This window comes from Syngnathus floridae, chromosome 18 (assembly GCF_059516105.1).
Source record: "Syngnathus floridae isolate MCC-2025c chromosome 18, RoL_Sflo_1.0, whole genome shotgun sequence".
NCBI lineage: Eukaryota > Metazoa > Chordata > Actinopteri > Syngnathiformes > Syngnathidae > Syngnathus > Syngnathus floridae.
The window spans coordinates 7,272,770-7,296,394 of record NC_142430.1 but is presented as its reverse complement, the minus strand read 5'-3'; the positions used below and the strand labels follow the sequence as shown (position 1 = coordinate 7,296,394).

General features: G+C 48.9%; 1 protein-coding gene across 3 annotated transcripts in view; it reads right to left on the bottom strand.

Moving 5' to 3' along the window:
* Nucleotides 1-355: 355 nt before the first annotated feature.
* sdk2b (sidekick cell adhesion molecule 2b) overlaps nucleotides 356-23,625 on the bottom strand; it is a 126,056-nt gene continuing 102,786 nt past the window's right edge. For 2 of the 3 annotated variants that reach the window (XM_088360158.1, XM_088360157.1), the window contains exons 8-51: nucleotides 22,365-22,471; nucleotides 21,409-21,556; nucleotides 17,004-17,137; nucleotides 16,467-16,578; nucleotides 16,216-16,406; nucleotides 15,648-15,731; nucleotides 15,385-15,579; nucleotides 14,971-15,087; nucleotides 14,421-14,588; nucleotides 14,242-14,344; nucleotides 13,716-13,892; nucleotides 13,511-13,647; nucleotides 12,631-12,778; nucleotides 11,898-12,038; nucleotides 11,450-11,631; nucleotides 11,270-11,385; nucleotides 11,006-11,201; nucleotides 10,838-10,936; nucleotides 10,582-10,773; nucleotides 10,384-10,505; nucleotides 10,211-10,320; nucleotides 9,963-10,113; nucleotides 9,650-9,887; nucleotides 9,460-9,575; nucleotides 9,193-9,382; nucleotides 9,025-9,123; nucleotides 8,759-8,953; nucleotides 8,492-8,693; nucleotides 8,310-8,413; nucleotides 8,165-8,235; nucleotides 7,801-7,933; nucleotides 7,632-7,688; nucleotides 7,461-7,562; nucleotides 7,219-7,334; nucleotides 6,963-7,149; nucleotides 6,765-6,902; nucleotides 6,472-6,684; nucleotides 6,279-6,404; nucleotides 6,039-6,203; nucleotides 5,827-5,967; nucleotides 5,081-5,219; nucleotides 4,454-4,583; nucleotides 3,055-3,111; nucleotides 356-2,471 (exon numbers count right to left, since the gene is read on the bottom strand). In XM_088360158.1, coding sequence (XP_088216284.1) covers nucleotides 2,031-2,471; nucleotides 3,055-3,111; nucleotides 4,454-4,583; nucleotides 5,081-5,219; nucleotides 5,827-5,967; nucleotides 6,039-6,203; nucleotides 6,279-6,404; nucleotides 6,472-6,684; nucleotides 6,765-6,902; nucleotides 6,963-7,149; nucleotides 7,219-7,334; nucleotides 7,461-7,562; nucleotides 7,632-7,688; nucleotides 7,801-7,933; nucleotides 8,165-8,235; nucleotides 8,310-8,413; nucleotides 8,492-8,693; nucleotides 8,759-8,953; nucleotides 9,025-9,123; nucleotides 9,193-9,382; nucleotides 9,460-9,575; nucleotides 9,650-9,887; nucleotides 9,963-10,113; nucleotides 10,211-10,320; nucleotides 10,384-10,505; nucleotides 10,582-10,773; nucleotides 10,838-10,936; nucleotides 11,006-11,201; nucleotides 11,270-11,385; nucleotides 11,450-11,631; nucleotides 11,898-12,038; nucleotides 12,631-12,778; nucleotides 13,511-13,647; nucleotides 13,716-13,892; nucleotides 14,242-14,344; nucleotides 14,421-14,588; nucleotides 14,971-15,087; nucleotides 15,385-15,579; nucleotides 15,648-15,731; nucleotides 16,216-16,406; nucleotides 16,467-16,578; nucleotides 17,004-17,137; nucleotides 21,409-21,556; nucleotides 22,365-22,471 — 6,490 coding nt within the window. In that variant the 3' untranslated portion in view covers nucleotides 356-2,030. The remainder of the gene's footprint in view (nucleotides 2,472-3,054; nucleotides 3,112-4,453; nucleotides 4,584-5,080; nucleotides 5,220-5,826; nucleotides 5,968-6,038; nucleotides 6,204-6,278; nucleotides 6,405-6,471; nucleotides 6,685-6,764; nucleotides 6,903-6,962; nucleotides 7,150-7,218; nucleotides 7,335-7,460; nucleotides 7,563-7,631; nucleotides 7,689-7,800; nucleotides 7,934-8,164; nucleotides 8,236-8,309; nucleotides 8,414-8,491; nucleotides 8,694-8,758; nucleotides 8,954-9,024; nucleotides 9,124-9,192; nucleotides 9,383-9,459; nucleotides 9,576-9,649; nucleotides 9,888-9,962; nucleotides 10,114-10,210; nucleotides 10,321-10,383; nucleotides 10,506-10,581; nucleotides 10,774-10,837; nucleotides 10,937-11,005; nucleotides 11,202-11,269; nucleotides 11,386-11,449; nucleotides 11,632-11,897; nucleotides 12,039-12,630; nucleotides 12,779-13,510; nucleotides 13,648-13,715; nucleotides 13,893-14,241; nucleotides 14,345-14,420; nucleotides 14,589-14,970; nucleotides 15,088-15,384; nucleotides 15,580-15,647; nucleotides 15,732-16,215; nucleotides 16,407-16,466; nucleotides 16,579-17,003; nucleotides 17,138-21,408; nucleotides 21,557-22,364; nucleotides 22,472-23,625) is intronic. The other variant, XM_088360160.1, reaches the window with a different exon arrangement.

Genomic DNA, 23,625 nt, shown 5'->3' with positions numbered 1-23,625 from the left:
TTTCGTTAATCGCGGCTTCACTACATTGTGGATTTTTTTCCCCCAAAATTAAAAACAACATTTAAAAGTCAAAATAAAACTTTTAAATTGAGGAAACGTGTCTCACCTTTAGGACAATGTAGTATTGCTCCAAATGTTCGTTTACATTCCGTTAGAAGTCCATTTTTGCGTGTTAGCACAGGTGTTTTTTGGAACCAATTATCCGCTATAAACGAGAGATTACTGTACACCACTATTGTCTCGATTCTCCAATTCAGTTTTAAAAATGTCTATGCGTGTATTTTTCATACTTAGTGACAACAACAAAAATATTAGGATATATATATTTTTTGACCAACATTTACACCTGCCCGACTAAACATTGAAAAATAATTTATTTCTGAAATGTACTGTGATCATATATTCATTCTTCTGCGTGGTAAGCTTTTATCGCATATGAAACAAAATCACCCCACAGGAAAAAAAAAATACAAACAAAAATAACAATTCAATGACTTTGTTCGAACAAACTAACCGTCGAGTTTTCACTGTAGCATCATTACAAGTGTCCGGGGAGGTTTACAGTTTGTCGTGCTCACTCAAACAAACCACACACACAGTGAATGATCTGTAAAGCTTGGGACGTGTGCTAACAAACGTACACACACACACACCTGTGTACACACACATAGAAACAAAGCAATAGAGACGAACCAGCGGCTTAATTGATGGCGAGGCGATGCGCTGACATCATCAATTGGCAAGGGAAGTGAAAAGGGCCATAAAAGAGAAAATCCTTGGTTTTCGAGTGCCCGCCGTTGATCTATTGGAATATCCACAAAAGCATCCAGTAAATGTCCCCAATCCTCTGACAGATGTCATCCATGGAATGAAAGGCATCCGTTGGAATATGGACTCAAGGTAGAAATTAATCACTCATAAATATGAGTCCAGCTGATCTTTGACATGCTACTTGATTGTTTCTCCACACACACACACAAAACATTTGCAAGTTTCATACAATCAACAGCAATTTTTCCTCCAAAACTATTTCAGTCACCATCAATGCCGAGTGAGCACTGACTAGTCCTCTAGGTACATATATATAATATATAACTTCATATTATATATATACATAAGTATGTCTCTATGTATATGTGTATTCAAGGATTCTTGTGACTTTGTACGACATACAAAGGTAGTACCATTTCAGCGTGTGCAAACGAGAGAAGGAAAAAAATGAAATTAGTCATGCAAAAAAAAAATATACAACAAAAAGTGTGGTAGACGTATGATGTGTCCAAAAATGGTGCAAAAAGTTCCACGTTGAAGAAGTGCTGGAAATAAAAATGATGAGTTATGAAACAAAACAATGACAAAGGATCGTCACCACGTGTCAGAAAGTTGAAGGCAGTCCTAAAAGTGCCATAAATAAAAAAAATAGGAGAAGCGATGTTAACAAAGCACTAATAGCGGTTTGAGAAACTGTTTCAGAAGGTTTGGAATTGAAAGCGTTTCTGAAAGTGTGAGGAAAACTATTCAAGTAAAAAAAATGAAACACCTAAAAAATGTGGAATAAATCATGGGTCAAAAAAATGAAGGCGATTCTAAAAAGAAAAAAGTCATGATGCTAAGACGAAGTGTAAGTGCAACGGACGGATCATCACCACGTGTCAAAAAGCGTCCCCAGCTGAAGGCGTTTGTAAAAAGTATGAAATGTGGAAAAAAAAGTGCAAATCACACCAACGTCCACGTGGAGACTTAAGGAAATTTCCTTTGTCCATTTCTGATAATTCTCACATAAAAAGGGGCTCCTGCGAGCTTTGGGGCCTGTTCCACCTATGAAAACAAAATGAAAAAAAAAAACAAATGATAAGAAGTCATGCAAACAAAATGTGTGTTGCTTCATCACGTGTCTTGGATTTAGAAAGTCTCAAGATGAAGTGTTGGAATACCATCAGGATTTAAACGATGGTAAAAAAACAAAACAATCAAGAAGCGGAGTGGAAACTTCCAGAAATTTCTTTAGTTTTTTTTCTTCCGGGCAATTCTCACACAAAGGAAGAGAAGCCCGCAATGGGGGCCCGTGAGCCTGGGGCCAGGCTGCTGGGTGGCCTGTAGGGGGCGCCCTGCTGGCCAGGTGGCTTGGCGCTCTGCTGGCACGGGGTGGGAGTCCGGCTGCCCTTGGGCCTGAACAGGCTGCCCTGGCCGGGCGGCTGTCCCTGCGCCTGCTGCTGTGGCTGCGCCTGGGGCTGGGGGCTGGGCGAGCTGAGTTGGGGCGGCAGAGGCGGCAGAGGGGGCAGCTGGGGCGGAGGGGCGCCGTGGTCCGGCTCGCCCGGCTCCGACTCGGCGTAGCTGTAGGCCTGCGCCCGGGAGATGCCCTTCTGCTGGCGGCGCCACGAGTTGTAGTAGGTGGGGTCGCTGATGTAGTGGTTGACGAAGGAGTGCGTCTTCTGGCGGTTGGCGTCCACCTCATACTCGCTGTCGCTGCCCTGCCAGAGAGAAAAAGGCGGCGTTTATTTTCTTGCGGAGTGATTAGCGCCGCTATAGCTAATTATTGGGACCCTCGTTTGGAGCAAAAGTAAATCACACAAACATGCACACTTTGGGTGCTTTCACACTCGCGACGGAGCAGCTCGGACGTGGTTTCCAAACAACCTACGACTTTTTTTTCCCTCCAGCCAATGCAAAATCATCTTCCTGTTTACAAACAAAAGAAGATAGTGATGTCAAAGGGGCAGATGTGACGCATTCTTGGCATGTTTGGAATTTGAACAGCCCAAAACTGAACAAGGAATGTCCACAGGTATGTGAAAGCACCCTTCAAACACATCACCATGGACGCCAAGAACGATCAGAGATGGTCAAAGCATGATTGATAAAGATGACCGAAGCGTGCATCCCAAAAAAAGCAAGATGACACCCGAGACGTTCAACAACTGGACCGCCGCTCAGGATCTTTACCGGGTCGGTACACAAAAGAAGTCTGGAATTGGATGGGAACTAGCGAGAGGAACCGGTCTGGCTACAAACACTTGAAAACAAACAAAAGCAGGCAGCCGACAGGAACCTCACCAAATGCAGGGGAAGTGTATGAAGACCACCTGTTCCGTATGAAAACACCAGCGCCTCCTATAGGTGAACAAAACATTTTTTTTTTGAAACAGCACATTACTATGTATGTTAACACAAGGACACAGACTTTCCTTTTGATTAACCGGCAACTAGCTATTATTTTAAACAGGTTGGGATGGGCGAGACATTTAAAAAGAATGGGACGATGAGGTCAAGTACCCTTCACGGAAGTGGGTGGAGCAACTTTGAAACCCAAGTACTGCTGCAAACTTTCCCAGCCCCCGCCGCCTAACAGCCTGATCTGGCAAGCGGCCCTTCCCCCATCCCATCTCATCCCAAAAATCACCATAGCGGCTCGCTCAGTCCTTTGTCTTGCCGAGTTATGGATTATAGAAGCGGGAGGGGGTTGCCGTCGACACTGCAGGGGTCACCCGAAGCCCAAATTGTTTTTAATAAAAATATTTTCCACTGGGTTGGATTATAGTGCCAGACTATTTGAATAAGGGAGAGGGACGATTTACTTCATCACGGCACAAACGTGATGTAATTTCCATTAAAGTGAATCTCTTGCATGATTTACAGCGTGTGTGTGTGTGTGTGTGTGTGTGTGTGTGACTCAGAAGTGAGATCATCTCTATTTGCTCCACGGCGAATGCTCATGTCTAAAAAAGGCACGCACAAAAAGTGTCAAGCGCGGAGGGAGAAGCGGGATTCAAAAGACGAGACTTTGTTCGGGGAAAACCCTCCGAGATCATTTGGGAGATTTTGGATAAATGCAAAAAGCAGGAACGTCAGCCAGGTTGGTGAAGCGCCGAGGGAAAGTGTCGAAAGCTTCTTTCTGAGACGACTCATTGTGGGGAGAAGTGAGAAGCCCATTTGAAGAGGGGAGGGGGGAGGAGGGGGCGACGATAGAGGATTTAGGGGGGGGCGGCTGCGGAGTTCATCCCAAGAATGTTCCCCCAAAACAATTCTTCCACCTTGACCCTTGGTCACTCGGCTAACCAGAGCGCCAGATATTTCACCACAGAAAGAAAATGAGAGAAATCCAGGGCCTGACATAAACAAGAACAAATATGCATGGAAGACATAAGGGAATAAAATATTCCAAAATAACACGGTGTGTGGGAAATGGGAATAAAGATGAGAGAAAGAGAGATCTGGAATTGATGGCCACTCTGGCTCAGCAGATGTAAAGAAACACAATGAGCTACAATATATTTTCACAGTGTTTGCTCCCACAACGGCGCAAACATCCCTTTTGTGTGCTGACAAACTTGTGCTGAATGACAGGGGAAAAAAAACGATAACACAAAATACTGCAGTGCTGACAATGCAGAGTGGCGTGCGCACACGGACGTGATGAAAATCATAATTCTATTTCAAAAATAGAGTAGAGTACCTGCGAGTCCGAGATTTCAGAGGGTTTCTCCGTCAGGCTGCTGCTCTCCACGGGGATCAAGTCGTTATACTTTGTGCTCACGTCTTCGTCGGAGTAGTTGAGACTGCCTGGACTTGGCCTGGGAGGAGACCTGCATTAAAAAAAAAAAAAAAAAACATTTGGTGAGCTTCATAAATCAGATCTTAACTGCTGACCACCAAAAGCACTGAGCAGGGAAGAAAGCCCCCCTTCAGGTGGTCCTGCTAAACAAACCTAACCTTCACCCCCTTCCCCCGTCTCCTCTGACACGTGTTGACTTTTCCCAGCTGCATGTGGAGAAGTGGCATGAGTAAAAACACACACAAAAATTGACCATCCATCCCACTTGATGATGAAGAAAGTGGGCAAACATCTACAATGTCAATGAGATGCCATGATCTGAACTTCCCGCTGCGTTGAAGCCCTCACTAATCGGAATGAAATCAGTCGTAAACACCGAGGTCCTGTCCGACACGCCTCAGAATTAGCCGGACTACGGCAGGATTAAGAGCCTTGTTTGAATTGGGATCCGGCGGATGAGGCGGCAGATCAAGACGTTAATCCGTAATCGCCGGGGGGGGATTCCAAAGTGCCGTGGCACCGACCGACCTGGTGTAGACGCCGTTCTTCCGGCAGAAGGAGTTCTTGACGGACAGCCGGCGGTTGTTGAGCTCCAGGGCGGGGAAGCGGCCCTCGTCAAGGCTCACCATGTCGCCGTGTGTCAGCGCGTTGCAGTTGGCGTTGTTGCCTGGGCATACGTACAGAGACACTGTGTGACCACAGGCCCGGGCGAGACGAGACCGTTAGAGATGTTGTCTTCTCTCGTGCGAGCAAGAGGAGAACTTGCATAAGCAAGAAAAATTTACAAATTGGAGAATGAAGTTTATGATGGGCAATAAAATCTAAGCCTGTGTGTTAGAGGTTAAAAACATTCTTGGCCAACGCCGCAGTCGCTCTGGGGTGACTTAAGGTCAACTGGCGGTTCCACACAAGTATGTGAGGAAAAATAAAAAACACCAAAGCCTGACACGGAGGCATTTGTGTCAGGAGCGAGATTTTTCTACTGTCAGTCAAATAGACGGGCAGGAAGTGACCCTGCTGGGGCAACACCACCCAAGAAATGCTGAGCGAGGCCAAACGCACGCCAATTTCCAACGAACAAGTTCCGACCTTGCCCGACTGAATCTTTTCACCGACATCTGGTTTGGGACGGATTTATGGAGGAGTTAACTGCTCGTTAAATAAAATCAACATGAGAGCAAAAATGTTGGATTTTTTTCCCCCGAGGGCAAGTTAAAAAAAAAAAAAAAAAAAAGGTCGTAAAGCAACCTGGCTACCGTGCGGGCGGGCCTCACCTGATTCTGACTTCTTTGCATATTTCTTGCTCTGTCCTCGGATAATGAGGATGAAAACCAGCAGGAGGATGAAAATAAGCCCCACCAGGGCGACCACCACCAGGAACCACCACTCCTCGTAGAAGGGGGCCACTTTTTGGGCTGGTGTAAAATAAAAATAAAAATGTGTTATTTTTCTTTCATTTCAAGACACTTGGCAGAAAGGCACTCACCAGATATGGAAGGAGTGGGAAGGCTCGGCGAGCCGTAGCCGTAATCGTTGACGCCGATTACCCGGAAGTCGTAGCTGACGCCTTGCTTCAGCATGTCCATGTTGAACGTGTGCGACGTCACTTCCTTGGGGATGTCCTTGATCAGGATGTCCCACAGACCTTCATCTGAAGAAAAAAAAAAAGGTCCGGGCTGATCAATACGGCCCAGGGTGGTGGTGGATGGTGACACTAAAATCTCACCAGAAGGCCTGGCCTCGATGACGTAACGTGTAATTGGAGCACGCCCTGGGTCCCCGCTGGTCCAGTGGATGGTCAGCGCTGATCCATAGCGAGTGATAAAGGGGTCCCCTGGGGGTCCTGGTGCTCCTGCGAAGTCATCCCAAAAACCATTGAAGCATTTTAGTTCAACAAAAAGCATCCAAATTTGACTTACCTTCCCCAGGGCCGGTGGTGATGTTGGCCTCCACTTCGGGCCCGTACACAAAGGTCCTGGCGCGGATGCGGAAGTTGTACGTGGCGCCGTCGGCCAGGTCCTTCAGCTTGACCCAGAGCGGGCCGCCGGCCTTCACGTCCATCATGACGGTCCGACTGACACCCGGGGGGGAGGAGGGGGAGTGGAGACAGTCAGCGCAGGCCACCGAAGACTCTGCGTGAACACAATTACGGAACTTGAGATCCAGAAAGGTTGACTCTGGATTATTATTATTATTTTTTTAACATTTATACCGTCAGCGGGCGCGCAGGGCTCGTAGACCAGACGGTAGCCCTCGATGATGCCGTTGGGCAGGGTGGGCTCGCCCCACGACACGTTGACTGAAGAGGTGGTGAGCTCGCTGAAGTGGATGAAGCTGGGGGCGCTGGGGGCTGAAACACCAACACAGTCAAGCTTTTGAAACTTTCCTCGAGGGAACAAGGTTGATTTACCTGCTTGTTGGGTGCGCCCTCTGATGGCGGGGCTGCGTGGTCCGTCCCCGGCGGCGTTAAAGGGGGCCACGCTAATCATGTAGCTGGTGTAGCCGGTCAGGTTCTTCAGCTTCACGCCTCCCTCGGGCATGAACAGGGTCCGTAGACGCTCCGTCTCGTTCTTTCGCTGGGACTCCCAAAAGTAGACCTTGGTGGGATGAGTTACATTATGGATGAATTTGAGCTTTTTAGATTTCACATCGTTTTGTTTTTTTACCTTGTAGCCTTGGATGTCGCCGTTTTGAGCGCTGAGTGGCGGCGGGTCCCACGTGACGTCCAGCTGGGTGGCGGTGGCCGACTGAACGGCCACGTTTTGCGGCGGCGCTGTGGGAACTAAATGCCATCATACCACATTATTAGGAACCGACATTAGCTTGAAGGATATGGAGTCGAAGTGGGCACCTGCTACACTTCACCAAAGTTTGCCCACCTCTGATTTTATAAATTGCACGCACACACCTGCTTCTCCGACAAAAACCTCCTGGGGCGGGCTGGTGGGTCCCTCACCCACGGCGTTGTACACGCTCATGCGGATCTCGTAGCGCTTGTGCTTGCTCAGCTCTGCGGCACCAAATACGACTCATCAAAACTTTGACCGATACATTTTTTTTTCTTTGCTGTGAAACTTACTGTCCAGCTCGAACTGAGTCAGAGAGGCGTCGCTCAGATTGCGGATGCTGTAGGGTGCTGTAGGTGAAATATTTGATGACGTTGAGATTTTCCACACAGCACAGTGAGGAGAGGCCTTCTGCCACCTAGCGGCCAATCATTTAAATGCAGCCCTTTGTTTCAGTCTCACCCGTGAGCTCGGCCCAAGCGGACATACTGTTGATGGCGTGGAGGGCGTAACCCCGGAGACGGTCGTACAGCAGCTCTCTGTAGCGGATGCGGAAGCCCAGCAGGATGCCGTTGATCCTCTCCTCAGGGGGAGGCTGCCAGGAGGGAAGGGTTAGGGTGAGAAAACAAGCGCCCCCTTTGTCATTGGAAAGAAAAGCTAATTACATAAATAGCTCATTTTAAATGGGGCAAACATGATTTCATTACACTGCTTAGATTTTAAATGAAAAACATGCTACAATAAAAATCAGCCCCCCCCAAAAATAATTCAAAACTAAATTCAAAATTGAATTAATAAATAAAAAAAAGTATTCAGCTTCTCTTACCTTCCAGCGAATCAGCACTGACGTGGTGGTGTGGGGCGTGACCGAGAAGATGACCGGCGCTTCGTCTGGCGCTGGCGGGAGAGCGAACGATGGAGTGGACTGAGTTGCATTTGGCTCAACCGCTTACTTTTGGCGCACCGCCTACCATCTTGCAAGGTGGTGATGGCGTCGCTCTCCTCGCTGTATTCACTGTCGCCGATATCGTTGGTGGCTTTCACCCGGAACTGATAGGACGTGAAGGGCTTCAGCCTTGGCGACACAAAGCACATCATCACATTTGTGCTTGAGTATCCCCCAAAAAATGCTATGAACTTTTTGGGGGAGAACCTGGAGACGACGTAGGAGGTGGTGTCGTGGTTGACGGAGGCCGAGTGCACGGTCCAGTTGTTGTCGGGGAGCTGGCGCAGCTGTACGGTATAGTAGCGCACGGGCGAGAGGCCGTCGCTACCGGGCTCCCACGACAGCAGGACGCGCCGGGCGCGCACGTCCTTCTGAGGCACGCTGGGGCGGCTGGTGGGCTGCGGACGAGCTAGGGGCAAAAGATGAGCAAGATATGATTTTTCTTTCCAATGAAAACCCTTGACCTCACGTTACCTCTTTTCTCAGTGGTGACCACCAGCGCCTCGGCCGCCTTGCCCCAGCCCTTGCGCGTCTGCGCCGTGATGCGGAACATGTAGACGCACTCGGGTTTCAGGCCATAGACGGTGTACTGGCGGGCGCTAGGGCTGAGCACGTCCACCGTGGCGCTGTTGCCGTTGGTGGAGTTGAGGTGGTACGTGATCTGGTACGCTAGATAGAGCATAGCCAGTTTCATTAAAAGTGCTTCCCTAATGTAAATAAAAAAAAAAATCCTTCCTCACCCAGGATAATCCCGTTGGGTTGCGAGGGTGATTGCCAAATCAGACGCACCGAAGTGGTGCGCACCTCCGGAAACAGGATCCCCATTGGTGGTCCAGGCACTGCGGGAGGGAGATGACATCACCTTTCAATATCCACACAGTAATGGCAGAAGAAGAGAAGAACCCTACCGTCGTCCAGAGTTCTCTGAAAGATGGGCGGAGAGCTTGGCCGCCCGTCTCCTACGCGGGTGAACGCCAGCACCTGGATCTCGTACAGGACGTATTTGCCCAGACCCGTGAGATGGACGCTGTGCGTGGCGTTGCCTTCCACCATCCAGAACCGGGGGCCGGTATCCGAGTCCTTCTCTTTGTACACCACCTGCCAAATGGCGGAGAAATTGCATGGAGCTGTCACCCAGCTGTATCTCAGTCACAAAAAAAAAAACTTGAGCAGACCTTGTAGCCTAAAATGAGTCCATTTCGGTCTGGCTCGGGTACTTCTGACCAGCGCACCAAAACACTGCTGGAGGTGGTGGCAAAGGCGGACACATTGGTGGGCCCGCAGGATGGCACTGGACAACAAACATTTCAAAAATGAACACAAATGCGAAGCACATATTAAATACAAACAAGTAGCTAGCCTCACCTGACTCCCGGGTCCGGCCTTTGATTGGCTGGCTCCACGGTCCGAGCCCGATGCCATTGAGGGCCTGCACCCTCACCTCGTACTCGGTCCATTCCTCCAGATCCTCGATGGTAAATTCTCTCTCCAGGCGGTCCGATATGGCCTGGGTGAGCGGCCGACCCGACGAGCCCGCCTTGGAGTACTGCACTCTGTAGCCCACTTGTTCCGCGTTACCGTTATACTCCCACTCGGGTAGAGGCTGGTGAGCGAGCGAGGGAGTGAAACGTGAATGAGAGTCTCCAAACTTGTTAAATATCTCATCTCGTCTAGTTACCATCCATCTCAACCACAGGCTGGTCTCACTGGCCGTGCGCAGCGTGACGTTGGCCGGAGCGACGTCGGGAGGGGCTGGAAGCGTTTGGATCTTCCTGGAGGCTTGACTCGGGGGGCTGCTGCCCACGATGTTCACCTGACGCATGCGGAACCTGGCCAGTCAATTAGAATGACACACACAATTAAGATCAACACGCTTGAGACCCAGAACCTGGCCTGAAACCCAAGCCATGTGTGGTGCGTTCCCACCTGTAGAAGGTGTACGGATTGAGGTCAGGAACCTCCAGGGAGCGAGCGTCGGGTAGATTGGACACCTGGTGGACCGTCACCCAGTCCTCATTGTCTCCCACGACACCCACCTAAGCCCACCAATATGGTATTAACGTGACAAACACAATCCAACGAAATGCCAGCGAGCTCACCTGGGCCTCCACGTGCCAGCGGGAAATGGAGGTCTTGCCGTCGTAGCCCGGCTTGAAGAGCAGGTTGACGGAGCGCGGGCCAATGTTGGAGATGGCGATGTTGGTGGGCGGGCCAGGAAGCTCTGGGAGGTATAAAAGGAGATGATGGGAGGAGATGATAAAATACAGCAAATGAGCACCGGTGGCTGGTGGACTGACCTGGTGGAACGCCCGAGGAGATGGTGGAGGATGAAAGCAGGCCTTGTCCCTTGGATGTCATGGCGGCCACCTCGATGGTGTACGTGGTGAGCGCGGTGAGGCCGGTGACGCGATACTCCAGAGTGACGCTGGGCAGGTAGTGGGTGACCCTCGTGTTGGTGCGGTTGAACTCCTCCCATGAGATGCGGTAGCCTACACAATGTTGGTCACACATCAGCAAACGCTCGTGTGTGTGCGTGTGTGTGTGCATGCGTACCGGTGAGAATGCCGTTCTTCTCGCTGGGTTCGCTCCAGCTAACTTTGAGCGATGTGTCAAGAATCTCAGTGAAGCTCAGGTGGCCCACGGCGCCTGGCGCTGAATGCAAAAAGACACGCTTAGCTTTTTTTGTGGGAAAAGTGAAAATCATAAAAAACGAAGACTTACTGTCCTCATGCGTCATAACAAGTTTGGGAGGGCTGCGAGGTCCGTCGCCCGGCGTGGTGAAGCACAACGCTGAGGTGTAGTAGTTGCTGAACTTCTTCAGGCCCGTCACGTAGCCCACGTGAACGCCGTCTTGGAAGTTGGGCCGCGCCGTCACCATCACGCTCTCACGTTCCTTGCCGGGCTCCCACGCATGCAGCTGAGGTTTTGGATGACGGTTTGATTCTCAACATTCACGTCAGTTTTTGAATTTGAACGCCCGCTGACCTTGTAGCCCTGGTTGATGCCGTTGATGAACTGCGGGTTGGGCGCGGTCCAGGTAAAGCGGATCGCTGTGGAGTTGACGGCCTCGGCCTGCACGTTGCCCGGGGCGATAGTGGGCACTGGAGTGGCAAGGAAAAAATGGATCCACCTTGATCGATCGATAGCTGAATAGTCTCCCATTACCTCCTTGCAGGGTCCACTCTGTGACTTTGTGGCTGAAGGCTCCCAGGCCCGCCCCGTTGTAAGCAGCCACCTCAATTTCGTAGTTGGTCCAAATGATGAGGTCCTCCAGCAGCAGCGTGGTCACGTCCGGGCTGGAGATGTTCTTGATCTGATAGTCCACCGGCAGCCCCGTCAGGCGGTACCTGATAAAAATACATGACAGGGTGACGCTGTGTAGTACCACAGACTCCCTGCTAGGGGGAGACAAAGCACCAACAAAATGAAACTTGTTTGAACCCCCTGAAAATGATTAAGTGTGTATAAGCTATAAACAATTTCCATAAAAAAAACGGTGGGTGGCTACCCTCCATTGAACCCTCCCCCCCACACAAAAGTAAGAAAAACAAATAAAAAACAGTCACTTGCCACTCAAATGAAATTGAGCAGTAAATGAAAGTCTCCGTCTTACCGGACCGTGTAGCCTCGCAAGATGCCGTTCTGGTGGCTCTCAGGCGGCGGCTGCCACTGGATCATGATGGACTGGTTGGTACGACCGCTGGCGATGACGTTCTGAGGAGCAGCGCTGGGGGGCTCCTCTGGCAACGACACGCTACAACACACAGCTTGGTCAAGGTTCCGAAGAGTTCCAAATGTAAACGTTAAGGCTTCTCTTCTAAAGCTAATAAATATCCGGAAAAGCCAACAAAGAAAAGAGACCAACTGTAATTCATCAAAAGCACCTTAACGGAGAGCAGATGCGCCAATGAACTCCATTTTGAATGTGATTGATGACTTCCAAACATGCCTGGTTGCAAAAGGGGTGTGTAGACTTGTGCAATACATTCTCTCGTGTTTGTTTTTACTTCCCCTCTTGAAAAGACTACAATTGTAATTGAAAGTAATAATTACATATACTTGATTTAAAACTAGTTCACCTTTACATTTTTACGATTTTAAAAACTCTGGCAGTGTACGAGATGACAACCACGTCAGACTAAATTGTTTTTTTTGTCTCGTGGGTTCACTGCGGCGTGTTTACAAGTACAAACGTGTTTTGTTTGTTTGTTTGTGCGTGTCACCGACTCATGACTGAAAGGATCAGTCAGAGCGGTTGCCATGGAAACAGGCTTGGCTATTTACTGCAAAGTTTTCAACTCTAAGTCCGTTAACCTTTATGAGTACATTATGGGATGGCAGCTCACCGCTCCGTCTCCTTGCTGAACTGGCCCTTGCCCACGTCGTTGACGGCGCACAGGCGGAATTGGTAGGAGCGCGCCGGGATCAGGCCACTGACTGTCACCGCGGACAGTTCGGGTTCGATGCTGGCCAGCAGGATGGCCCAGGGAGCGTCTGGAAATGACCACATCAAATCATCGACACTGATTTATTGTTTTCCTCCCAGCATATTTTTTTAATCATAATTTGATTAAAAAGATTTACAAAAATAAAAACCTTATTATTTAAAAAAAAAAAAAATAGTAATGCACGTACCAGTCATATTATTTTGGGAGGTTAATGAGGTTTATATTTCACAAAATGAGTTTTTAATTAAAAACAATACAGTCCTCACGTTTGCCAATCAAGCTGAATTATTTTGAGAAATTTAGTTCAAATGTGAGAGGTGTGGGGGGGAAACAGCTCTGATGAGACTCAAGGCAAATACGTATATTTAGAGTTGAACTCTTTTTCGAATAAAGTTAGTTTTCTGACGACATGCCTCACGCCTCTTAGCAAGTGAGCGTTGTGACGATGGGCCTGCTGTGCGCACATCAGCGAGAATATTCAACAACTCTCACGCAACGACGCCGCTTTTGTGTCAAGGCACTTTGTCCCCCCCCCCCCCCCAAATAGCAAAAGTGATGGACGCCCTTAATGACCAGTACTGATCTTAAATTCTTTTTCAACTTCCTGGTGGGGCACACGATGCGCTAACGGGGGTGACGACACAGCGGCGTGACGGCTTGAAATACAAAATAAGACAGTAGCTTTGAGGAATTTTTTTTTTTTTAAGTGTTCTGTTTATTTATTGCGACGACTTTTGATCCAAGATGTCGTTTGCAAACTAGGCCGAGAGTGACTTACTGTTCTCAGACACCTCCAGGATGTAACGCATGAGCGGGCTGTTGCCGTCGAAGGCCTTGGCCCAGGTCAGGTCGATGGCGCGCCGCTCCGAGCCGCTCAGCACAGCCGTGGGGTTCTCGGGCGCGTGAGGCAGCTGTCTGTGACATGAACGCAAATGACCTACAATTACCTGGCGACTTAATCCGATGACCCCGGTAATAGTCACCTGACGCGGAGGTGGGCGCTGCGGGAATCGTTGCCGCCCACCGAGGTGACGCGGCAAGTGTAGGTGCCGATGTCGCCCGACCACGTCTGGGAGATGTGCAGGGTGCCGTCGGCGTCCTGTTGCACGCGCGGGATGGCGTGCACGTTGATGGCCACGCCCTCTTTTTCCCAAACGTGCCTGCGCGAGGACGATTTCATAACAAGCAACACGATGTCAATCTCCTTTTCATATTTTTACAGATTATTAACAATTCTAGTGTATTTTGTTCCTTGAGGGGATTTGATGACTTTTTTCATGATAAAAAAAAATATTTATTTTATTTGTGACCTTGCAGGGTTGAGTTCCGTACTATTTTATGGCTGCATAGCGCGTTGCAAACAAGATGTAGCGGTAAACACGGCGGGTCTCGCGTTTGCTCACTTTTATTCAGCGCTGAACTGTGGAGTTACTTGATTCCGCAGGGCTTTCTAGCATCCGCCTCAGCAGGTCGCCCGCTGAATAAAGCCGTTTGAATGCGTCGGCTTACCTGACATTCACGCTGGGATCGTGCGTGACACCGCAGGTCAGCGCGGCCTTGGTGCCTTTGATGATGCTCTGGTCCTGCGGGGGTGTCGTGATCCGGGTTCGAGCTGAGGAGGCGGCGCGGCAGAGAGGAGACAACGTGCTGGAACCACGAGAAGCAACAACGCTCTTGCGCTTACTTACCCCAGACCACGAGGTCGGCGGACGCCTCGTCGATGCCACGGGAGTTGCTGGCCATGCAAGTGTACGTGCCGGCGTCGGAGATGTGCGAGGGTGAGATGAGAAGGCTGCCCGACTCCAGCAAGGTGAAGCGGGGCAGCTGCACAGAACCGCTCGCCAAAACACGTTCCCCTGATGAGGCAACCGGGGTGTCAAGACTTTCGCAAACTTGCCGCTTTTGTGTGCCGTAAATTGCTTTGACTCGGCTACAATTATTATTTTAAATGTGAAGTCCAGGGTTGAAAAAGGTTTGAGGAAAAATATCAAACAGGACCGACGAGTTGAATGGAAAGCCTGAGCGGAACCGGAGCGAGAAGTGGATCACAAGGAGAAACCGGGACATGTTTATCCTCATTGTGATGCAAAACAAGAAAAGCCCGGTGCGGGATAAACCTTCGGATCCAAGCCGGCTTTAGCCAGTAAGCCGCCACAAACTATCCTCCCGTGTGTAATAGATAGCATACGTTCTAATCCCCCCGGGTGTGTACACCAATGTGTGTGTGTTTGTGCAAACCTTTTTGCCAGGTGATAGCTGGTCTCGGAGCGCCCGAAGTCTCGCAGTGCAGGATGATGGACATTCCGTCAATCACGGTGCTGTCCGAAGGTCCGGCTGTGATATTGGGAGCGATACCTGCACAAGGAATAAGTCAAACATGGTGAGAAGAAATCTCGTTCAGAGAACTGTGAGCGCCTGCCTTTTGATTTCCAGTTTGCGCTTAAGTGTCCTTCACTATTCTTCACCTTCACGCCGCGCCAAACACACAACTCATACTGGATGTCGACAAAGGAATGTCTTTCGCGGAATGAATCGCTGAATTGAAGCGGTTTAGAAATTCATAGAACAGCAACGCCATCCGAATTGTGCGTCATAAAATGTCACTCGGGATCATTTATTTTATTCCAATTTGAGCAAAAATTGGGGACCCACTGGTGACGGCGAGGTACGTGTTGGTCTGGACCTCGCCGGCCGCGTTCCTGGCGAAACACTGGAACATGCCGGTATCGTCGGGCAGAAGACCATTGACTTGCAGGCTGCCGCCTGTGAGCACCCGGTACCGCGGCGTTTTGACCGGGTCGATGGGCGTGGCGTCCTTGTACCAAACGATATCAGGTTGGGGTACACCTGTGGGGGGCGCTATTTAGTGGTAAGCCAGTATTGATGGAAAAGAAAAAAAAAAAATTCTTGCACACCTCGCGCCTGACAGGGAATGTCCACCACCTTCTCCATCTCGGCCGTGATGTGCTTCTCAGGCTCTTTGATGAACTGCGGCGGCTCTGGGAGAAGACACGAGAATGGAAACCACGCTGATGTAATCCCAAATCCCGCCGCAGCAATCGGCAAAGTTTCAAACGAGAACTGACACGTTTAATTGGAAGGGTGAGGAAGCCCAGTGGGGATAGCAAAAACAAAGAAATAAGACGGCGTCAAAAGTCAGATGGAGAGACATTTGGTATTCCGCTTGGATTTTTTGGGCTGTAACCTTCAAACGGGCAGCAGGGGAGGCTGGGCCGGTGTCAGTCGGCGGCATTCAAAGGGAAAAAGTTAAGCGCACCTTGCTCTTTGAATGGCATCGCAACCTTGACGCTATCAAAGCGTTCAAAAGCGACTCGGGCATTCAAATGCTTTCGCCGGGGGCAGCCGGCTTAGCGGCGGTTTCCCTTTTGGCTACAGAACCGCGGCATTAAATTTCAGCAAGTGGACGGTTGGCTGGGTAGCAAAAAAAAAAATGAGTTTATGACTTAAGCGGGCGTGGCTCACCAAGCACGTGCAAATATGCGCCGGCGCTGACGGACGGCACGCTGCTACTGCGAAGCACAGCCTCGCACTCGTAGTAGCCGGCGTCCGCCACAAGGGGGCTGAGGATGGTCAGCCGACGGCTGAAGTCGCTGAGGCCGCTGCTGATGGCAACGCCGTTCTTCCGCCAAGTGATGCTCAATTTGATGAGAGGCCTAAAAAGTGATGAGTTATTTGCTATGCCTTCCTTTTTTTTTTTTTTTTAGCGTCTTCACCTGGCGTTGGCCACGCACTCCATGGTGACTTCGGACGTTCCCGTGACGACGCTGGTGTTCCGGGGCGGGATGATGATGGTGGGGGCGATGGGGTCCGCCGGGCCGCCGACATCTACACGCAGACACATGCTGCCGTTTACTGATAGAGTCTTCCGTTTTCGCATATGCAACCATTTTGGGGATTGGAACAGAAATCATGACTGTATCAAGAATGCTCAAACGCAGATTACAATCCTCCACGGATCACAAAGTGGGGAGTCCCGTAATTTGGCACGAATTAAAAGGGAGAGAAGGAAAAAGACGGACGAGTGGCCAATAATCCCGCCTGCAGCTTCCTGACATGAGCTCGCTTCTGGGAAGTGGCAAATTGTCAGCTATGCTCCAGGAGTCGGCCGGCATTCCTGTCGGGAGATTTTGAGACTTGGCAGCCTTTCCAAACTGGCCTTCGTCCCACCGCCTGGCGGGTAAGGAGCCAAACCCGAGCTGTGGCACTTTTAGGGCATAACAGGCTGACTGCGCATGTGTGTGGCCACTCACTCTCCACCGAGAGGGTGATGGGCTGGCTGGTCTTGTTCTCGCCATTCTTATCGTTGACCGCCTGGACGTAGTAGCGGCCGGCGTCTGGCGCCACGGTGGACAGGATGACCAGCGTATTGTCAAGTGTGATGGCACTAGGAAACAAAACATATCAAAAATAGTTCAAGAATATTTCAATACTGGTTGAAGCTTAAAAAGGATGAGAGCTAAACTACATTTGATGTTTTCATCCAGAGGCCGCGCAACGCATTAAACATTTTAGCGCCATAATTACGCTCTTCAAGCCACATTAGCCATATTGATCAAGAGAGCGTAAACAATGTGTCAGCGGACAGAGCGCGGTGTAAATATCGACGTCCTCCTCCGATAAGCGTTATGAAACATGATAGTGCGGCGCAAAAACTTAATTGGCGGATTTTACGGAGATTCCGAATGGCCAATTTGTGGTATCGGTACTTTGTATCGGTACCGGTGACTTTGAACATCCCTGGGATCTGACTTTCACGTTCTGAAGCGGTAGCTAAAATTTTGAGTTGAAAATGAGTAATGCTGCAAAATCAGCAACACAACGGGGCTGCCAGACTACTGTCGCTCGCATTCGCCATTCTCCTGCCTCATTTATCTGCCGTCTTCTTGCCAGATGGCACTTGAAATCAATACTGGCTCTAACCTGACATTCAAAAATCCTTCCCAAAAATTCTGCAGAAGAAAATTGCCAACGACAAGTGCTGAAAAAGCAGTTGAATATCATGAATGCTAAAATAATCGACTATTAAAAAAAACAGCTAGTTTGCGAAACATTTGAATTTTCACATCCTCCGCCTCGAATGTTCAATCAACATTTCCGGCTGGTATTCAAAGTGTCTGCCCTCAGCACCCCGTGCCGTGTGTTTATTTTAACGCAAGGGTGCTATTTTCATCACGGAACAAAACTTGACAGCTTGTTCTCCACAAGTGGCGCAATTATCGCCGCTTGTTGCGTGTCGGAGTGAAACCTTTGACAAGAGCTTTTTTTTTTTTTTTGTGAGGGAATAAAATAATCAAAAATCATTGGGGGGGGGGACTTTTGGCTAACTTGACCGCTTATCTGGGGACTCCCCCCTCAAAGGGGTCTCTACGGCCCCCGCTTATGATCCACGATAAATATTTAATGTGGTCTGGCTGGCGACATAGTGTCTATAAATTATTGAGCTCTTTGGGGATGTGAGGAGAAAGGAAGCTTCCACAGGTGACCTTTTGGAAAATGGGGTGACTCAATTTGGGACTTTTTTTTACCTGGCAGTTAAAGACGGCGGGAATTACCCGAAGAGCCGACTCGGAATTTGCGAAGCTGATTATGTGTGACGCTTTTGTTTGTCGCTTCTGGCACAACTGGCGTTTGCAGCGAAAAATAAATAAAAGCGGCCGAGTTGCTTGCGAACGTGCCAAGGGAAGGCTCTCCAGCGGAATGGCGCTTCTTCAGGGCAGGAATGATGACGCAAACAGGACGGAAGCAAAAGCTGTTGAACATACGAAGGACGAGGAAGGAAGAAGCAATCGGCGATGGAGCGCGTAGCTTCGTTAAACCAACTTTTCATTCGCAATGTTTTGACCTTGCGGCTTTGTTTGCTGCGTGACTTCATCATCACCGAGATCGCTTCCGATACGAATCGCGACAAGAGAATACCGAGGTGCAGATCAAAGTTCCTCGCGGTGAGATTTTTCACAAAGTGCTTCCTTTTCTCTTTCACCGTCATTTTCCATCCGCCGGCCCGCTGAGTACCGAGCACTTTTGCTCCATTTCTTTGTCCGCGCTGCAACGGCCTCGGTGCCGACGCGCCAGCCACTTGAACCCCGCCCCCCCTGATTGCCCGACCCTCGCTCGCTGCTGCGGTGAGGTCGGCGGCTGCCATTTGTTGCCTGGGAATGCAAGCGTGAGGCTGGAGGAGTGAGGTTACAAGCTTCGCCGCGTTAAGAAAAGCAAATACCAAGCAATACAGACATTATTGTGCAATAGTTGGATTCTTAATTGCCGTGATTTGTATTCAATCGTAAACTACTGGAATGGATCATATTAAATCACCCGAGTGACTTCTATCGAGTCATAATTGAATCTAATGGGAGTCAACGGTACGATTCGAACGAATCACATCATAATATAAGTGAAGCAATTTTGGAATCCTTCGTATCATAATTCGATGTGCCCCAAAACAACAATGGGAACAAACAAGGTCTGCTTGCCGTAGAGTATGTCGACGGGAATATGCCCGCACAGAGGAAGATTCCCGGCGATTCGCTGTCTCCTTTTGACTAATGTCCAATCTATAGCCAAGTGACAGGAACCAACGAGGGCCATTAATTGATCAGACACTGCAGCAGATTAGTCAAAGGTCCCACTTGGTCTTTGGTTCCATCTTTGCGAGGAGGGAGCGTGGGTGGGAGGAGGGAAAAAAAATCCATGCCTAGCTGCTGATAGGTCAGTTATGTATTCCCTTTTCCCGGCAAAAAGCCTGACAATTCGGAACAAATGTGCTCGCCCGAGCTTCTTATTATACAGTACATTAAGTCGCTCCCAAATTGCACAACAAATCAGGCAAAGTGAATGCAAAAAGGAGGGAAAGTCGTCCAGCTCAAAGAAGAGCGATGGGCTTTACTGGTAAATGCCTCGCCCCCCCCCTCCCGTACATCAAAACAAAGACGCCTCCAAGCCCTCCCTTGACCTCGTTTGTAAAGCGTTGCGACCGTCAATCAAGTTGCTGAGGTATGACTCCAACCTCCACGGAGGGAAAATATGAGCGCGGCAGAAGACCTCGTGTGTCACAGGCGGAGTAGTTACACTCAAACGGTCACCCAAAGTGGCTGTCAGCTTGCAGGATGATCGGGCTAGCGCAAAATGACATCCCGCTATGACTTCACATGCTTCCGAGATGCTCCAGTAAAAGAAATCAGGAGGTGTGCTACGATAATAAATTCAATTACAACACACTGTGTCGAAATAATCGAATTGGAATGAATTGCATCATAAGCGGAGTGAATCGTATGATAATCGGAGCTAATCAGTTAGCGTGTGCTAATTGTGTGACGGACGTAGTTTACACAAAAAACGATGGACGGCCCGGAGGCAAGCCGTGATATTTTTCGTCTGCAAACTTGAAAAGCACGCTTTGTCCATGTGGGGATTTATCAAATTATATTTCGTCTGCTACCTTTGGACGAGCGCGGCGATGTGATGAAGACCCTCGGGGAGTCTGCAAATGAAAGTTATGACACCTGAGGAGGGAGGGAAATAAGGTGCCGGGCGGCGAGTGTCATTCAAAGCGGAAAGTACATTATTTTTCCATTCGGTGCGTCATTAAAAAAAATGTATAATTGTTTTGCCACATTGTTCATTTTCAGGTGAGACAAAATATGACACGAGCAGTTGCCAAAAGCGACCCGGGTGGTGACATCATCAAAACGTCTTTAAAAGCTTCATTGTCATTCCGAGCCGGCCGATCGTTATGCATGATGCTGATGAGGATGAGGATGAAGAGCTGATAAGGAGCATTCACTTCAACCCAGGGCAAGGTCATCTCCCACTCCCGACAAATGCAGATGTGATGAGGAGATTGCGGGAAGGATGAGTGTGTGTGTGTGCGTGTGTGTGCATGTGTGCACAGAAATAGTGCTGTCATTAAAAAAATATTTAAATAAGAAAAGAATTAAAATAATATAAAAATGATAAATAATTAAATAAGAAAAGAATTAAGATAATATAAAAATAATAAATGATTAAATAAGAAAATAATATAAAAATAAATAATAATAATAAATACTTAAATAAGAAACCTCAGTATGAAACAATACAATCTAAATAAAAAGACTGTAAATGAAAATAAAAAGGCTTAGCCAGAATATCGCTATGTTAATATCGTCAAAACATCTAAAAATATTATCAGGACTGTACATGTCACGCAGAGTATGAGCTGCAAACTCACTGATGTTTTTTTTTTTTTATCAGGTGCTTTTGCTCCTGTTGTCCTTTCCCGTTTGAAAGGAGCAAAAAGGGAAAAATAATCCCATCAGAGGGCGTTCTGGGATCTGACCGGCAGATATTGACGGCGCCTCGCCGAAGAAACACCAACCTCCAAATTGGAGGCCAAAATGAAGACAGACAAGGAGGGGTGGGGGCGAGCTGAGATGAAAGTAGCTGGCTCGGTTCTCTTTCGAAACCCAAGATGGGGAACAAAAGAGGGCAATTCCATTTCTCCTGGAGCCAAAGTGGCTTTTTTTTTTTTGCTCATGTGTTGTGGCGGAAACCGAATGCGGGCAAAAAAAAAAAAAAGAAAATGAACAAAACAAAGTGAAACTCAAACAAGTTACCACAAGCCTGGTTTTGTGTTCTAATATGAGCGAGTCAAGGCCAAAGAGGGAAAAATAAACTCACATGCGACTGCTGGGTGGGATCTTGCGTCCGTCCCGGTACCACGTGACTTGGGGTTGCGGGAAGCTACGGATGCGAGGCGCCGGGATGACGGCGCCCTCGCCCTGCGAGACCGACTGGTCGCGCTCGCCCTCCTCAAAGCTGCCCATGACTGCGAGGAGAAATCAGACAAAAAGAAAGGTCAGTCTGCGTCGGCGTTGATGGACAGCGCCGTGCTGTTGCCATGGTCACCGCTCCTCTGTGATGCCAACCGTGACTCGGAAACCAAAATGACATACCTTTATTTAAAACCCAAATGAAATACAGTGATCCCTCGCTACTTCGCGTTTCATTTATTGCGGATTTTTTTTCCAAATTAAAAAAACATTTAAAAGTCAAAATAAAACTTCTAAATTGAGGAAACGTGTCTAACCTTTAGGACAATGTAGAATTGCTCCAAATGTTCGTTTACATTCCACGTGTTAGCACAGTCGCGAATTAGCATCCCTCCGCTAACTCGTTAGCCTGCCCAGTGCTTCTTGTTGATGACCGTACTTCGCGGATTTCACTTATATAAACGACGGATCACTGTACCAATTTAAAAGCCTAACTTGAATCTTGAAAGTCGGATCGGCCTGACAATAATAACGCGTCGACAAGCGCAGTGCTCTGTCTGGGAAGGCGGGAAAACTTTGTAACACCTCACTAACGAGACCAGGGAACTAAATTTGCGGTTTCTCTTTCCGCTAGGGGCGGATGACAGATGTTGTCGGGGCGCCGTTACACCGTGACACAAACGACAAAAACAACAATATCAGTCACGTAATAATCGTGATCATCGTCGTAATAATGAGCGCAACAGCTGTGCGGCAGGTACATCCTTCAGCGGCAACATCTGCCTACCCACTCGCTCCTTAATGCACTGTCAATCAAACACTGTGTGTGTGTGTGTGTGTACAAAAGCACTCTGTGATACTTACAAGCCACTTGCACTTCAGTGCGACGCTGCAGTAGCGCTCCCACGCGATTCCGAACAATGCAGCGGTAGAAGCCGGCATGGGAGCGGTCCAACGACGGGATCAGGTACCTGCCACAAACACACACGTCAAAAACTGGCCACACGTAGAATCTTCTGGATTGTAGTTCTGCAGTGCACACACACACACAAACAACACACTTAAGACCATCTAATGGATGAGCAAGGGCGCAGAGGACAGCAGAGCTTAGCAGCTACTGTTTACTCCAATGATAATGATTCTCTTGGGGGTTCCACAGTGTGCCCCCAACCCCCCTTCCCTCTCAAGAACACACACAAGGAACAAAAAACACACCAAAATGTCATTTATGCAAATACAAGCGGTGAAGACTACAGTAGTTGACCTTGACCTTGACCTCGCCACGCAACGCAATAGCATCCCTTTAATGCCGCTAATCAATGACGTCTTTGGCGCCAGGAGAGGAGCTCAGCTGCGAAGAGGTTGCAGAATTTCTCTCATTTAAGCTGTTAATTGGAGGGAGGCAAGCGTCAAAACCTTGTAAATTGTTAATGGCAGTGCGGCTAGGGTCGGAGAAAAGCAGGCTGGTATGGAGGTCACGCAAACAGTTTGCAGCTGAATTAGCGGCGAGCGACTCTTTGTACGCCTTTTAATTGGGAGTCACTCTCGCGTGTTTTGTCAAGAGGGGGGGAAAAAAAAAGTTGTTGCGGAAGGTGAAAAGGTGACTCATCTTCCCGCCTTCCATCATGGTGGTGACGATGATGGCGGGGTGTCTTTAAAAACGCTGGGGTAAAAACGACATTTCTAAATCTGAAGAAGCAATTAAAAGTTGAAAAAAATGCGCATACAAGCTGGTGAATAGACAAAACTATTGGGACACCTTCCAATGACAGCAAAACAGACACAACAGGTCGGCCATTTTGTGCCAGCGCTAGTTAGCATTAGCTAAATCTTTCGTGTACTAGACGCTAACGTCCGAGTTATTTTTTTAGGGATACATTTTAAAAGCCTCTAGATAACAAGACCCATCATGGAGCGAGTTTAACCTCTCCGAGGCCGGGCACCGCTTCCTCCCTCTCTCTCGCTTCCCTCATAATGAATACAATTAACCTTTGGCGAGCAGGTGGCGGCATCGGCGGGAGGGAAAGTGGCAGGTGGGAGGGGAAAATGGAAGGGAAGGGCCAGGTGATAGGGTCCACTCAGCGGGAGATGACGGCGCGAGACAGAGATTGATCGATGTTCCGGA